The 16,668-nt window shown below is 38.0% G+C and overlaps 1 protein-coding gene across 2 annotated transcripts; it reads left to right on the plus strand.

Annotated features, from left to right (window-relative positions):
• Window positions 1-1,717: 1,717 nt before the first annotated feature.
• On the plus strand, window positions 1,718-16,365 carry LOC103944679 (squamosa promoter-binding-like protein 1). 2 transcript variants are annotated; one of them, XM_048571565.1, is made up of 20 exons: window positions 1,718-3,137; window positions 3,402-3,583; window positions 4,285-4,922; window positions 5,378-5,452; window positions 5,544-5,651; window positions 5,744-5,861; window positions 5,987-6,128; window positions 6,246-6,396; window positions 6,478-7,116; window positions 7,330-7,725; window positions 10,819-11,396; window positions 11,608-11,789; window positions 11,888-12,399; window positions 13,005-13,079; window positions 13,174-13,281; window positions 13,386-13,503; window positions 13,707-13,848; window positions 13,956-14,106; window positions 14,299-14,925; window positions 15,608-16,365. In XM_048571565.1, the coding sequence occupies exons 1-20, from the start codon at window positions 2,554-2,556 to the stop codon at window positions 16,058-16,060; spliced, it is 5,979 nt and encodes a 1,992-aa protein (XP_048427522.1). In that variant the 5' UTR covers window positions 1,718-2,553; the 3' UTR covers window positions 16,061-16,365. The 2 variants fall into 2 exon arrangements, with proteins under 2 accessions (XP_048427522.1, XP_048427521.1); XM_048571564.1 differs by lacking the exons at window positions 10,819-11,396; window positions 11,608-11,789; window positions 11,888-12,399; ... (5 more) ...; window positions 14,299-14,925; window positions 15,608-16,365 and having other exon boundaries at window positions 1,746-2,149; window positions 2,310-3,137; window positions 7,330-8,004.
• Window positions 16,366-16,668: the final 303 nt, after the last annotated feature.

A 16,668-nucleotide genomic window follows, 5' to 3' on the forward strand; every position in this document is an offset into this window, starting at 1 on the left:
AACATGGTCCACAAGACGGTGGCTTTCCACCCTTTTTGTCGATCATGAGAGTAATTTACATGATTTGGCCAAATGCACTGTTGTTCTCCCAAAGTCGAGGTGAATTTAGTAAACTAATATATACAAGTTTTTCAAAGGTACTAGTCTGGTAGCGGGTAGAGGTCTGTCGCTTAGGGGGGTCTAGGCAATTTTTTATTTTTAATTAATTTTTTATATAATATATAAATAAATATCTACTTATACTTTAAAAAAATACAATTGTATTGGGATACATTAATTGGAAAATGGAACGGCATACAAATTATAAAGTATTAGAACTGAAAACATGGGGAATAAATATATAATGAGTGTTCATCCCAATATTCAACAAGTTTCTTACAACTTATTGAAAAAATAAAATGTAAAATGAAAGTTATCTATTTTCTATCTAAATGAGAGTTATTAACTAGGCGAGCGCCTACGCAGGTCTAGACGCTCTTTCTTAGTTTTCAAACGTCCAAGGATTAATCAAAGCGATGACTAGTTGCCTAGCGTCTAGGCAGGCTTAAGCGAAGCCAGGTGGTAATTTTTAAAAGAATGTGACATATTGTTAGTAATGATAGCTACAAGGAAGAAAGAAACAACCCCACTGTACGAAACAAAAAACACTAAGCTTCGATGAGTTCTTATCATCTTACATTGTCCTACGAATAAGTTATGAAATCTAAGAATTTGTGGTTAAGTTAACCAAGTTGCTAGTATTGTTCACATCATCACTCCCAAAGTAACTTGAGGTAAATTAGTTGCAAGATAGCTAGAATACAGATCCGTCAAGGGACGTTTTTGTAAGACACATTTTTATTGAAAACGCTACAAATTTTTATCGAAAATTCAAGTACATCTTGTTGGAGCATCTACCTCTAGAAAGCAGTAAAACGTACTTGTAAGTATTTAGAAGTTTTTTCTTCTTCTTTCAAACTATATTAATTCTCTTTTTTTTTCAAACTATATTAATCGCTTTCAATTATCTGAAAGTATTTTTAACCGTTTCAAAAAGAATGTCAAATATATCCCATTTTCTCTTGCTTCAAATAAGGTGTGGTATTGTTTGCATACCTCATGTAAAACTTTTACATGTTAGCATTTAACAAAGCAAGTGCTACCCAAAAGTTATTTTACGTTTGCATCTCTCACACTTCATTGTGATTGAAACTCAAAAGAAAATTGATAATAAGATCAACTAGTACCCTAATGCATATGATTTTTAATTTTCCGTGCATTGCGTTATGGTTAAAATGCAGAGCTTTTTCAACATTACTATCGTAAGTAGTGTGTGATGTAAGAGATATTATGAGACGAAAAACTTGTTGGTTCTAGTATGAAAATGGTTTTTGAAATTTTGATTTAAAATGATTTGGTCTTCATAGGTGTCGGCGGGTTGGTTTGGTTTTAAGCTTAAAAGACTATTTCTGTCCATTAATGTTGGTAGTTAGTTGAACCAATTATTTTTTTTACGTGTTTAATCTTAAACAAAAAAAAAAAAAAAGGGTTTGTCTGGGGAAGGCTGTTATTTATTTTTATTAATTTTGAAAAAGTCGCGGTAAAATCCTGGACATCTGTCGCGCTTGCACGCAGCCGTAGCTTAAAACTCCGGTCACTCACTTCCGCTCGTCTTCTGCTGGAAACCCCCCGTTTTTTTTTCACTCGATCAATAAAAATTAAAGTTAAAAAAAAAAAAAAAAAAAAAAACAGAAACGTTTCTGAATTACCAATCAGCTCTTCAACTTCCATTGGCCACAGCAGTACAGAGCACACTCTCTCTCTACTTTCTCTCTCTACACACTCTCTCTCGTACACTTTCTCTCTCTATACGGAGAGAAACACAGCACGAGAGCTCTGTTGGTATTTTTTTACAGACGTACACGCGGTTGTGTAGGCGTAGATTCCTTTGCCCCCACTGCGTCATATAATTTTATCAATAAATAAATGCCATGAAAGCTCTCTCTCTCCCCACTGAAACCGCATTTATACACAGAGATAGGGCCTTTTCCTAACCTTTTCCTCATTTTTATGTGTTGCTTTGGTTTGCCTATATTCTCTCCTCCTCCGGCGATCTCAGACATCCTCCGCCGCTCTTGAGAGAATTCACCGGCTCAGCTGTCACCGGCAGGTTTCTCTCTTTGCTTTGGTATTTATTTCTGCTGAAATTTTAAGCTGCTTTTTGTTTGTAAAGTTGGGAACTTTGCTGTGATGGAATTGATGGGTTTTGAGTGTGTTGATTTTGTGCGGATTTTGAGGGCATAAGTGGGAAATTTGTGGATTTTGGGCAGATGTTCAGCTGTTGTTTTAGCCCTGTGGATATGTGGTCTACAGTGTACTGCTTTTGGATTTCTGGGGAACCTATAGAGAATAATTGCCAGAAAGATATGGTCTTGTAGTGTAAACTTATTGATTTCTGGGTGAAATCGAAGGTTTCATATCTGGGTTTGTTTTAATTCGTTGAATTGGGGATTTATATCTCGTGGAATTGGATTATTGGCGTTATAAAAATTCTGAAGTTTTTGTGGAATATTTATGGAGGCTTTTGGAGGCAGAGCTCGGAATTTCTATGTTCCGATGGTGCCGGATTTGAAGGGGGCTGGCAAAAAGAGTTTGGAATGGGATTTGAATGATTGGAAATGGGATGGAGATCTTTTTACTGCTAGTCCTTTGAATGCTGTACAATCTGATTGTAGGAGCAGGCAGTTGTTTCCTCTTGGGCTGCCGGAAACTCCCTCCACTGCTGGTTTGTCCAACAGTTCTTCTTCTGGTTCGGATGGTATCTGTCCTGGGAATGAGAAAGGTAAAAGAGAGCTGGAGAAAAGAAGAAGGGCTAGTTTTGTAGAAAATGAAGGGCTAAATGATGAAGTTGGGTCTCTTAATCTCAAGCTTGGTGGGCAAGCTTACCCAATCATGGAAGGAGAGGTACAAAATGGGAAGAAGACGAAGATAGTTGGGACTACTTTAAACCGAGCAGTTTGTCAGGTGGAGGACTGTAAGGCTGATCTTAGCAATGCCAAGGATTACCACCGAAGACATAAGGTCTGTGATATGCATTCTAAGGCAACTAAAGCGGTGGTGGGAAATGTTTTGCAGCGGTTCTGTCAGCAGTGTAGCAGGTTAGTTCAATTCTATGGTTGTCCTTGTATGGTGAGAAATATTTCAAAATTTTCTTCAGTTAAGTTCCACGCCATTTATTCGTCGCTTTCTTATATACATTGTTTCTAGAAGATGAAATACAGAGTTTGATTTGTAAGTTTGAAAAAAAAATTATTTGTTGCTCTCATGATTTGGGTCCATAGTTGTTCATCACTGTGTTCGGTATAGTCGAATTTTGCAGAACTTTTTTGTTGAATTTGCAATGTGGTTATACTCATGGGCAGGTTTCATGTCCTTCAAGAGTTTGATGAAGGAAAGAGAAGTTGTCGTAGACGTTTGGCAGGCCACAATAGGAGGAGAAGAAAAACACATCCTGATACCGTAGTTAATGGAGGCTCATTGAATGATGAAAGAGGAAGCAGTTATCTATTGATTAGTTTGCTGAGAATACTCTCCAACATGCACTGTAAATCTTTGTCTTATTGCACATTCAATTTTTGGCTGCTTTGCCAGACATTAAATTGATATGTTAAGTGGTTACCGGATTGTGTGTTGATTGCCATAGACTGATGTCAAAGTTCTTGTGGTCTTTTGCTCTTAGGTTTTGTCATTATTTGATTGGGGCTTGTAGCAAAATGATTATGTCAATAAACATTTAATAACTCCATTCATAAATTTTTATTTGTGAACATACGACATATCACTTGATGAGTCCTTAACTGCTTAAGGTGCTCTATTTTTGTGTATAAATGACAAAGTGCTTGTTTCTCTGAATTTAATTTGATGAAAATTTGAATATTGATGCTTACGCATGAAAAGTTTTCAGTTTTTCAGAGGTTGATTTGATAGAAAGTTAGAATTTTGTGCAGACCTTCATGTCGAAAATATTTCAATTTTTATAATCCAGATTACACCTTGTGTGCTTGAATTTCATCCTATGAACCTTTGTTTTTTGCACTTTCTTTCTCTGATTGTTGGATTGACCATATTTCACATTCTAGGATGCATGAAGGATGGGCTATTAAAGGGAATTCTAATTAGGAATTGTTATTTAGGAAATTATGTCTCAGCGATCATGTTATTATAATATTTAATTGATTATGTTTGTGTTTGTTTTTCTTCTCATAAGTGTCTTACTCGACTCCACTTTTGATGCCTAAAATGCAGCTAATAGTTCAGATCAAACAAAGGATCAGGATTTGCTATCTCATCTTTTGAAGAATCTAGCCAATCTTTCTGGTACCGTTGATGGAAGAAACATGTCTGCATTGCTTACAGCATCTCAAGGTTTACTAAATGGCGGGGCATCAATTCAGACTGCACAAAAGGTCCCAGATACAGTTTCCAACGGCTGTGAACCAAGTAAGCCTTCTGTTTCAGCCTCTAAAATGGATGACTATGTTAATCGTGAGGACCCTTCAAGACCTATACGACAGTGTTCTACAGTACCTGCATCAGATTTCAGGAGAATATCTTCAGTTGATGCAGATCATGGAGGTCTACAAGTTGTTTCAGGTCTAAATGCCACCAAGCCATTTCCCTCAAGAGCCAGTGTTCCATCCACATCAGTTGCACCAGAAACTACAACGGGGAGGATGCAGTTAACTGGCATTGATTTAAATAATACATATGACGATTCCCAGGACCATTTGGACAACCTAGGGAATTCTAATGCCCCTGTAAATTCAGGGACAGTGGCTCATGGTTTTCCCTTATGGATGCGGCATGATTCGCAAAAGTCTAGCCCACCTCAGACAAGTGGGACTTCATGCTCAACTTCATCAAGTTCTAGTGGAGATGCTCAGGTATATTCTTGTTGTACTTGCATCTCGTTCCTCGTTTTGCTCGATATATTAATGCTTGTATATGCCATAGCCTGTCCTTTTCTGTTGGATAAAAGAATAGCTTTGTTCTCACTTTAATTCGGCATTTAGGTGACAATGCTTTGCATTTGACTTGTCCGTCTAGCCAATTGATTGAAAAAACATGAAGTACTCGGCATACCTAATAAATACTTCTGTTGTGACGTAAAAGTTGAGATGGATTCTCTTCTTTTGTATAGTGCCTTGTATGTATAAATGTGTGCGTATGCTTCTGCTTGATAAGGTTTATAGAGTTGTAGTTAAACTACAGGAGGTTGCATGCTATGGCAGTTAGAATTGAGTATCCTTTTTTAAATATTTTTTATTATGAAGGCCAGTGTGTAAAATGTTACTGCACTGTTACATCTCTTAACCACTCTTTTTCTGCCATGTTTCAGAGTCGCACGGACCGTATTGTTTTTAAACTCTTTGGAAAAGATCCAAATGATCTTCCATTTGTTCTACGAGCACAGGTAATATTTGGTGCCTTGATTTAATTCTTCACAATGTAACTTGTGTTTTCTCGCACATACAACAATTTTATGAAATATTTTGAATATCCAGATTCTCGACTGGTTGTCCCACAGTCCTACAGACATTGAAAGCTACATAAGGCCAGGATGTATCATTTTGACAGTTTACCTCCGTCTAGAAAAATCCACGTGGGAGGAGGTATGCTTCTGTGCTGATGCCAAAATGTTGATTGCTGACCTTGTATCAGTGAGATCTCTTTTCTTGTCCTTAATTGTTATGTTTGCATGCAGCTCTGCTTTAATCTGGGATCCATTATGAAACAACTTTTACATGCTGCCAACGATCCTTTTTGGACAACAGGATGGGTGTATACTAGGGTACAACATTCTGTAGCATTTACGTACAATGGTTTGTTCTCTCTCTCTCTCTCTCTTAATTATTCATTCATGTATTTTCTAGCGCATTTAGTGATTTAACAAAATAGTTGTGTTACGAAAGAAAAGACATTTTAATTAGTTATGTCTGTCCTGCAGGTCAGGTTGTCTTAGACACACCCTTACCTCTGAAAAGCCATAAAAATTGCAGGATATCATGCATCAAACCAATTGCAGTTTCTTTATCCGAAAGAGCCGAATTTGTAGTAAAGGGGTTTAATCTTTCTCGTGCCACCACAAGGTATCCTTCGTCTTTCATTCAAGCTTCATTATGTAGACCACTCCAGTGTCATATGTTATTTCTGAATTAATAACTATCAGGATAACTGGGAAAGTACTAAGTCCTAGCTTGTGACAGGCTGCTCTGTGCTCTGGAAGGGAACTATCTAGTCCAAGAAACTTGTTATGACTTGATGGATGGTGCTGATACAACCGTTGCAAATGATCAGCTACAGTGCCTCAGATTCTCCTGCTCTATACCCATTGTTACTGGCCGGGGACTCATTGAGGTGCTGTTCCATTCCTAATATATCTTTTATATTTCCTTTGAAGTGTGCTTATCATTACTTATTTATTTATTTTTATTTCAGGTTGAAGACCATGGTCTCAGCGGCTGCTTCTTTCCATTTATAGTTGCCGAGCAGGAAGTATGTTCAGAGATTTGTACCCTGGAGGGTGCGATTGAGGTGGCTGAGACTGCAGATAATATCCAGACAGAACCTGAAAAGTTGGAAGCCAAGAACCAAGCGTTGGACTTTGTACATGAATTGGGTTGGCTCCTTCACAGATGTCACACTAAATTTAGACTTGGCCACAGGGATCCCAACCTAGAACTATTTTCTTTTAGACGGTTCAGGTTGCTTATGGAGTTTTCCATGGACCGTGATTGGTGTGCTGTAGTGAAGAAACTCCTGGGCATTCTCCTTGAGGGTACCGTTGACGCTGGAGAACATCCTTCTATTGAGCTTGCGTTATTGGATATGAGCCTCCTCCACGGAGCCGTGCGAAGAAAGTGCAGGCCTATGGTGGAACTCTTGTTAAGATTTGTCCTAGACAAAGGGTTAGATAAAACAGGATCCGAGCACAGGCAACAAGTTGACGGGGATGGCAGCAACTTCTTATTTAAACCCGATGCAGTTGGGCCCATGGGATTGACTCCTCTTCATGTTGCAGCCAGTACTGATGGATGTGAGAACATATTGGATGCCTTAACTGATGATCCTGGAAAGGTAATTTCTCATTGTCTTCTTTGACAGTTTTCTTTCTAATTGGATGTAAAAATCAGAACGGGTCTGCATCATCATCCATTTTTCTCCGTACGTGTTTGACCATTTGCTCATACAAATGACTTGTGTCAGCTCATTCTGTGTCTCACATGAATGCTGATATTTCAAATCGTTCTATTTTCAAGCATACAAATGTTGATATCTTTGCTTCTTTAGGTGGGAATTGAAGCGTGGAAAAATGCTCGAGACAGTACAGGATTGACACCTAATGATTATGCATTCCTGCGAGGCCGCTACACCTATGTCCAAATTGTCCAGCGGAAAATCAACAAGAAACATGAAAGCGGGCACGTGGTGCTTGATATCCCTGGCGTTATCTTAGACAGCAGCAGCAAGCAGAAACAATTAGATGGGCATAAGTCCTCAAAAGTCTCCAGATTGGAGACCGAAAGGATCGATATGAAAGCAATGCAGGCACATTGCAAGCTATGTGAAATGAAACTAGCATATGGAAACACAAGGTCGCTTGTGTACAGGCCGGCAATGCTGTCAATGGTAACCATTGCTGCTGTCTGTGTTTGCGTGGCCTTGCTCTTCAAAAGCTCGCCTGAAGTCGTTTACGTCTTCCAGCCCTTCAGGTGGGAACTCTTGAAGTATGGACCGAGCTAAGGCAGTTTACGCGTCTCAAATTTTAGTTACTCTGGCTTTAGGCCGTTTCTGTTAATCATATGTATAAACCGATAACTCTATAGGGAACATAATGTACCAGTTTTCGTATCCGTTAAGATTTCCACGAGAGGTGTTGCGCTGTATGTATTAATGACAGTTCATATAAAGCATGTATAGGGAAAGATTGACGTAAATAGAACTATTTACCAATTGTTGAGGCAATATATTGCTGCATGACGTCCAAAAGCACCTACAAACATTGTATTCGACGAGGCAGAAGATTCGGACTTGAAATTTCTTTCGCTTTTAAACGGCTTTCTTAAACAGAAGACAATATTTAGTACAGCAGTTTGACTAATAAGCAGGTAAGACTACTCTTGCTAAACTTTATGCATTGAGAGTTGTATTTACGTAAGGCTGGGTGGTGACCAAATACCTATCACGTTCCTTCATGAGGGGGTAAGGCCGTCTCACAAAGGTTGGAACTTTGTGCTTTAGGAGTTCATACTCACGTAGGATGATAATACTTAGATACGTGAGTGTCGTTCTTTTGTGAGACAACTTTTTAAGTTATTCAACTCAAACGTTATGAATAAAATTGGACCAAAATTAGATCAAACGGTTGTTTTTCTCCTAATATTTTTAATTTGGTCAAATCCAATCCAAGTCTAATATTAGCTAGCAAAAAAAAAAAAAGCAGAAAAATAGATTTTACAGGCTAATAATATAATAGGAAAAGGAGTCCAGTCACAGAGACACGTTGACTCATATTTTGACATCGGATTGTTGTCCACTTCAATAAGTCATATTCATGGTTCTTACATAGTGTACACAATTATTACCTTGTTTAGTCTTCTTCAATTATTTTGTCGTTTTGAACCTTTTTGTTTGGTTTAATTGCCAATAATTCAATCATTAAATCTTGATCTGGAAATGGAACAATTTCCGGTGTACTAAGACCACGTTCACGGAAAACTACTGTTTCATTTAAATTATATTACGTAGATTTTTTAATATTAAGCCTAATATTAACGGACTAGGCATGTTTAACATATGATCATCTTTGCAAGTGGCTCTATACCATAGTAGTCGAAAGATGTTGAAGTTTTACGTGACAGTGTGAGTTCAAATTCCGTCGATAACTAATCTAATATATAATTTAACAAAATATATCGTTTGTAATAAAAAAAAAATATGATCATCTCTTATTATTATTATTATTATTATTTTGAACAAATTATATTATTTACACTAATGTGAGAATGAGCTAAATCTCACAATAAACTAGCAATAATATGACGAGAATTGGACTTATATGTCACTTATAATAAAATGAAATAATGCTAATTTAAATATGGGTTATTATTCAAAATGGTCCCTAAGATTTGCATGATTAATAGAAATGGTCCTTAAGATTGTCACCCATCCATGATTTTGGTCATTTCGTTAGAAACCCTTTGGGCAATTTTCAAAGCTTCGTAACTCAATCGATTCTTAACTAAATTCGACTCATAATATATCAAAGTGAAGATAAGAAAGCGTAGAACAAGATTATACCATTTGGAAGCCCAATGATTGACGGAGATGGCCGAAAAATAGCCTGAAAAGTGACTAGTCCGCGGGAAAACCGGAAAACTCGCCGGAAATTGAGTAAATTTAAACGTTCTTAACTTCTTCAATGCTCAACGAAATTGAGTGATTAAAAAATGAAAATCATACTTCTCGACGAGACGAAAAGAATGGAATCTTTCTTTACTGCTAAATCGCCATGGTTTGACCGGAAAACTGCTCAAAATTGGCTAACTTGAAAATGGTTAGCCACTTTCGAGCTGTTGTTCGACCAAATCACGGCGAGTTAGCCTTCGAAAAAGGTACCATTCTCTTTGTCTTGTCAAGAAGTATTATTTTCATTTTTGAATCACTCGATTTGGTTGAGTATTGAAGAAGTATGAATGTTTAAAGTTTACCCAGTTTCCTACGAATTTTCCAGTTTTCCCGCAGACCAATCACCTTTCAATCTATTTTTCGGCCATCTCCAGCAACCATTGGGCTTCCAAATAGGTATAATCTTATTCTACACATTCCTATCTTCATTTTGATATATTATGGGTCGAATTTGGTTAAGAAACGATTGAGTTATAAAAAATTGAAAATTGTCCTAAATTGTTTTAAACGAAAGGACCAAAATCATGAATGATGGATAATCTCAATGACCATTTCTATTGATTTTCTCAATGACTATTTCTATTGATCATGCAAATCTCATAGATCATTTTGTATAATAACCCTTTAAATATTAAAATAATACACCTCGTAACTTGTAACGTTAATTTCTAACCGAAATCAAAAGGAGACACGTCATTTGAGGCCACCACCTCTCTCTCTCTGTCTCCCCCTCCCCACTGAAACCGCATTTACACTGTAAGAGAGCCTTATTCCTAACCTTTTCCTAATTTTCATGCGCTGATTAGCTTTGTCCCGGGGCCTATATTCCCTCTGCCTCATCTGCGATCTCAGCCACTTCTTCGTCGGCTCTCACTTCGCAGCTCACCTCCCAACAATTCACCAACCTGCCGGCAAGTTTCTCTCTCTTTACTCTCTCTCTCTCTCCTCTTTATTTCCACAAAAAAAGATTGGGTCTTTCAGTTCTTTCAGCTCAAGTTTCTTTCCATGGAGTTGAAAGCATTGACTAGGATGTAATTATGGGCTTGTAAATACGGTATTTTGTACTGAGATGTTGAAAGGAAAACTGGGTAATTGGTGGATTTTGGGTTCTGGGCAGCTGTAGCCTGTAGTTTAGCTCCATTGATATGCTGTTGTGCTGTTCTTGGTTTTCTGGGGTTCTTGGAAAGAACAATTTCCAGAAATTTCTGGGGCTGTAGTGTTATTGACTTTTTGTTTTGGGGTGAAATTTATAGTTTTATCTCTGAGCTGTTGTTGTTGTTGTTATTGTTCAATTGGGTGTTTGTATGTGGTGGAGTTTGACTAGGGGGCATTGTAACATTTCTGGGTTTTTTTGTATCTTGATCTATGGAGTCTGAATTTGGAGGAAAGGCTCGCAATTTTGGTGGTGTGATGGTGCCGGATTTGAAGGGGGTTGGGAAAAAGAGTTTGGAATGGGATTTGAATGATTTTAAATGGGATGGTGATCTTTTTACTGCTAGTCCATTGAATTCTACACCATCTGATGGTAGGAGTAGGCAGTTGTTTCCGGCCAGGCCAGAAACTCCGTCGGATGCTGGTTTGTCCAACAGTTCTTCTTCTGGTTCGGATAATATCAGTCCGGGGAATGAGAAAGATAAAAGAGAATTGGAGAAACGGAGAAGGGATGTTTTTGTGGAAAACCGAGAGTTGAATGATGAAGCTGCGTCTCTGAATCTTAAACTTGGCGGGCAAACTTACCCCATTATGGAAGAAGAAGTACAAACCGGGAAGAAAACAAAGACAATTGGGACTACTTCAAACCGTGCAGTTTGTCAGGTGGAGGACTGTAAGGCTGATCTTAGCAATGCCAAGGATTATCACCGGAGGCATAAGGTCTGTGATATGCATTCTAAGGCAACTAAAGCGCTGGTTGGAAGTGTTATGCAGCGGTTCTGTCAACAGTGTAGCAGGTTGGTTCCATCCTATTGTTATTCATTGTTTGGTTGAAACATTTCCCCGATTTTCTTGAATTAACTTGAAATACAGAGTTTGGTTGTGTAAATTTTTTTGTCATGCGTTTGTTGTCCATGGCTGTTCATCAATCTTCTTTTGGTATTGTTGAGTTCTGCAGAAGTTTTCTTTTGTTGAATTAAGTGTAATGGGGTTGACACTCATGGACAGGTTTCATGCTCTTCAAGAGTTTGATGAAGGGAAGAGAAGTTGCCGTAGGCGTTTGGCTGGCCATAATAGGAGGAGAAGAAAAGCACATCCTGATACTGCAGTTAATGGAGGCTCTTTAAACAATGAAAGCGGAAGCAGTTATCTATTGATTAGCTTGCTGAGAATACTCTCAAATATGCACTGTAAGTACTTGCCTTATTCATTGTACACTTCTGTCTTAGTGAAACATTGTATCTCAGACTTATTTGAATCCACATATTATGCCATTTATAAATTGCAGCTAGTAGTTCTGATCAAACAAAGGATCAGGATGTCGTATCTCATTTGTTGAGGAGCTTAGCCAATGTTGCTGATACGGCTGATGGAAGAAACATATCTACATTGCTGCAGGGATCTCAAGGTTTATTTAACAGTGGGACATCTGTCCAGACTGCACGAAAGGTTCTAGATATGAATGCTGGTGTTAATACTGAGGACCCTTTAAGGTCTAAAGGACACTGTCCGATACTACCTGTGTCAAGAGACAGTTCTGAATCCAAATCAGTTACACCGGAAGCTGCAAGTAGAAGGTTCCAGTTAAATGACATTGATTTAAACAATACATACGATGATTCACAGGACTATGTAGAGAACCTAGGGAATTCTCATGTTCCTGCAAGTCCAGGCACTGCATCTCTTGGTTTTCCTTCATGGATGCAGCGTGATTCTCATAAATCAAGTCCACCTCAGACAAGCGGGAATTCAGACTTAACTTCTACTCAGTCACCATCAAGTTCTAGTGGAGAAGCTCAGGTATTTCCTTGTAATTGCATCTATTCCATATAGAATTGCTTGGTAATATAATGCTTAAAAATGCCTTTGTCGTGGATGATGCTCAGCCCACTGTAATTCGTCTTTTTTTTTTTTTTTTTTTTTTTTTTTTGTATCCTGAGAACAGGGATTAATATGTCAATTGTCATTAATCATTATACGGCGTATAACTTGTCTTTTGTTTGGATAGTAGAATAGCTTTGTTCTATCCTTGAGAGTAGTTAGGCAGTCATGTTTTGTGTTCTGAACGTGTCTGTGTATCTATCCATGGATTGTCAAATTAATGGCGAGGTTAAGTGCGCTCGCTGCTTGTTTATGGGATATATGTAAGAAATGCTTCAATTGTGACTTAAAGTTGAGATCAGTTATATCTTCCTTCAAACCAATATGGCAGTTTACAAGCGCAACCACACACACATACTTGTTGTGTATGCGTCTTCTTGATGCTGTTAATAGAAGTGAGGTTAAAGTTAATTGGTGGTTACAGCAGTCCTAATGGAACATGCATTATTTATGTAAAAGGCCAGTATGTAGAATGTATCTGCAATTTTATGTTTCTTGACCGCTCTTTTTCTGCCACATATCAGAGTCACACAGACCGAATTGTTTTTAAACTATTTGGAAAAGACCCTAATGAACTTCCACTTGCTCTGCGATCACAGGTACTATATTTCCTTTGATTTTTCTAGTTTTCAAAGTATTTTGGTGTTTCATTCCACGGACTACATGATTTTTATAAATTATTTGAATATCCAGATCCTTGACTGGTTATCTCACAGCCCTACCAACATTGAAAGCTACATAAGGCCGGGCTGTATCATTTTGACAATTTACCTTCGTCTAGAAAAATCCACGTGGGAGGAGGTATGCTCGACTGTGGATGGCAGATTCTTGTATGGGGAAGACTTTTTCTTCAAGTCCTTAATTATGATAGATTTACATCTTATTATAATTATTTTTGCGTACAGTTCTGTTGTCATCTGGGATCCAGTTTGAAAACACTTCTTGATGCTGCGGATGATCCTTTTTGGAGAACAGGATGGGTGTATACAAGGGTGCAAGATTTTGTAGCATTTACATACAATGGTTTGCTCTCTCTCTCTCTCTCTTTCTCTCTCTCTCTCTGTGTACACATTTGTGTATTTAGGGTCTATAGAAGAATCTTGCTGTTTTAGTTTTCCATTATGCTTTATTGATTTTGGTCATGCTTTGTTTTGTTATTTCTAGTACATAATGAGGATTGACCAAAAAAGAGAGAAGCATTTTGATTAGTTATGTCCATCCTGCAGGTGAAGTTGTGTTAGACACACCCTTGCCTCTTAAAAGCAATAAAAGTTGCAGGATATCATGCATCAAACCAATTGCGATCTCCTTATCTGAGAGAGCTGAATTTGTAGTAAAAGGCTTTAACCTTTCTAGTTCCACCACAAGGTTCTTTCATCTTTCATTCATGCGTCATTACTTTGTTTTCAATATTCCTCTCTAGTTTTATAGGATAACAGAAGAAATACTAAATTCTAGATCTTGAGTCATGACAGGTTACTCTGTGCTCTAGAAGGGAAGTATCTGGCTCAAGAAACTTGTTATGACTTGTTGGATGATGCGGATAGCACTGTTGAGGATGACGAACAGCAATGCCTTAAATTCTCCTGCTCTATACCAAATGTTACTGGGCGAGGATTCATTGAGGTGCTGTCATATTCCTAATTGTCCCTTTCCCCCTTCCTCCTCTTGTAATGTGCATTTTGAACAAGCTGTATTTTATAAGTCCAGAATTTGTTTATAAATCTTTCTTATGAATACTGAGTATAGATTTGTTTCAAGACAGTGCCTTAACTGAAATCGACGGTTCTCATTTTATTGGTCAAATTTTTATGTCAGGTTGAAGATCATGGTCTTAGCAGTAGCTTCTTTCCATTTATAGTTGCAGAGCAGGAAGTATGCTCTGAGATTTGTATGCTGGAAGATGTGATTGAGGTGTCCGAGACTGATGATGATATCCAATCTGGACCTGAAAAAGTGGAAGCTAAGAACCAAGCCTTGGACTTTATACATGAATTGGGTTGGCTCCTACATAGAAGTCGCGTTAAGTTTAGACTGGGTCAATTGGATCCCAATCTAGATACATTTCCCTCTGGACGGTTCAGATTGCTCATGGAGTTCTCCATTGACCATGATTGGTGTGCTGTGGTGAAGAAACTCTTGGGCATTCTGTTTGATGGTACTGTCGACGCTGGAGAGCATCCTTCCCTTGAGTCTGCACTACTGGATATGGGCCTCCTCCACAGAGCTGTGCGAATCAATAGCAGGCGTATGGTGGAATTCTTGTTAAGATTTGTCCCAGGTTTAACAGGATCTGAGCAGAAGGAACAAGTTGACAGGGATGGCAACAGTTTCTTGTTTAAACCTGATGTTGTTGGGCCCATGGGGTTGACTCCTCTTCATATTGCCGCCAGTACTGATGGCTGTGAGCAAGTATTGGATGCCTTAACGGATGATCCTGGAAAGGTAATCTCTCTTTTTTCGAATTGCAACATAATATATTTTTCTTCTAATTCTATGTAGAAATCACTTTACGCTGGCTACAACCTCTATCCCATCTCCATACCCATTTGACCTCTTGCTCCTACAGTTGACTTGTGTCTGTTCTCATACTGTTTCACACGTGTGTTGATACTTTTAACTCATTCTAATTTCAAGCATGTCAGGTTGCTCACGGATTTTAGATCTGCAATCATGTCTTCTTTGACTTTGAGCTCTCTCTTTAGCTCTTCCACTGTCTTCTGCCTAAACAAAATACACTGATTCCAGTTATTGAGTTGTATTTCAAATTTTCAATTAACCAATCCTATACAAATTATGCAGTCTTGTATTTTCTTTGGCTTGAGAAACATATGAAACATAAATCACCGTAGAAAAGTTAAATGCACTATTCAAATTGGGAAAGAAAGCAGCGCCCCACATCTAAATGCATGCTAACTCTTTCACAGCTGAAAGCAGGCACCCAAATTCTACATTCAACTTGAAATCAAATAGGACTGCTGTTAAATTTTTTGACGATAAATGAATTTTGATTCGTTTCATCGTTCTAGTTTCAACTTTCAAGCATGTGTTTAGGACTGCCGTCATGAAATTTCTTTAGCATCAGATAATCCATTCATCATGTTGATATGGGCGTCTTTTTCTTTAGGTGGGAATTAAAGCATGGAAAAACGCTCGAGACAGCAGAGGATTGACACCATACGATTATGCATGCCTTCGAAGCCGCTACTCCTATGTCCATATAGTTCAGCGGAAAATCAGCAATACACTGGAAAGGGGGTATGTGGTGCTTGACATCCCTGGCCTCACGTTAGACAGAAATGGAAAGCAGAAGCAATCGGATGCGCATAAATCATCAAGAGTAGCCAGCTTGGAAACTGAAAAGAATGAAATAAAAGCAATCTTACGACACTGCAGGTTATGTGAACATAAACCAGCTTATAGCACCACACGGTCACTTGTGTACAGGCCGGCAATGCTGTCAATGGTGGCTGTCGCTGCTGTCTGCGTTTGCGTGGCCTTGCTCTTTAAAAGCAATCCGGAAGTTGTTTTCGTGTTGGAGCCATTCCGGTGGGAACACTTGAAGTTTGGTTCAAGCTAAGGTTATAGTTTACATGTATTAATTTATAGTGACTCTGGTTATACATAGACCATTTCTTTTCACGTAGATAGGAGTATATTTTATATCTGATTTTTATATGTATATCTAGGGCCGCTCAAGCCAACACGACTCTTCGCTTTGCGAGGGTCGGGAACGACTATCGTATCTGTATTTGTATACCTAAGCTTCCAAAATAAACATGGGCTGCTATGGATTTTGGCCCACCAGGTTTGATTGTGTTTGTATTTGTATAACAGTGTTACAAACTGGATGACACATAATTTATCTGTTTGATTTTTCTTTTCTTTTTTTTTTTATCAAAATAAACATTTGGCACGAGGTGATTCGGTGTTTGATTATTGCATTTACTGTATAAATTAAATTTTAATTTTTGAAAATTCAGCATTTTTGTTGGTTATATTGAAGGAAATCGAATTTTGGTCCACTCTAATTCTAACTTATTACCATACCCTCCTCCATTAATTGAGCTCATATAAGCATAAGCACACTAAACAAGGTTAAGTATAGAAGAATTTTGGAATTGAGAATTATTGTTAGTGCATTATTTCATTTTTAGTGCAAATTGAGATTGAATTATTTTCTAATTT

The sequence above is a fragment of a genome, unplaced genomic scaffold (genome assembly GCF_019419815.1).
Source record: "Pyrus x bretschneideri cultivar Hongxiangsu unplaced genomic scaffold, Pyrus_bretschneideri_v1 Contig6, whole genome shotgun sequence".
Taxonomy (NCBI): Eukaryota; Viridiplantae; Streptophyta; class Magnoliopsida; order Rosales; family Rosaceae; genus Pyrus; species Pyrus x bretschneideri.

Bases quoted from the DNA above. Each gene is read 5' to 3' on its own strand.
- LOC103944679 (XM_048571565.1), top strand. From the start codon at position 2,554: ATGGAGGCTTTTGGAGGCAGAGCTCGGAATTTCTATGTTCCGATGGTG. The intron at 5,652-5,743 runs GTATGCTTCTGT...GTTTGCATGCAG, and splicing joins AAAAATCCACGTGGGAGGAG to CTCTGCTTTAATCTGGGATC. The intron at 7,726-10,818 runs GTCGTTTACGTC...TGATCTATGGAG, and splicing joins TCTTCAAAAGCTCGCCTGAA to TCTGAATTTGGAGGAAAGGC.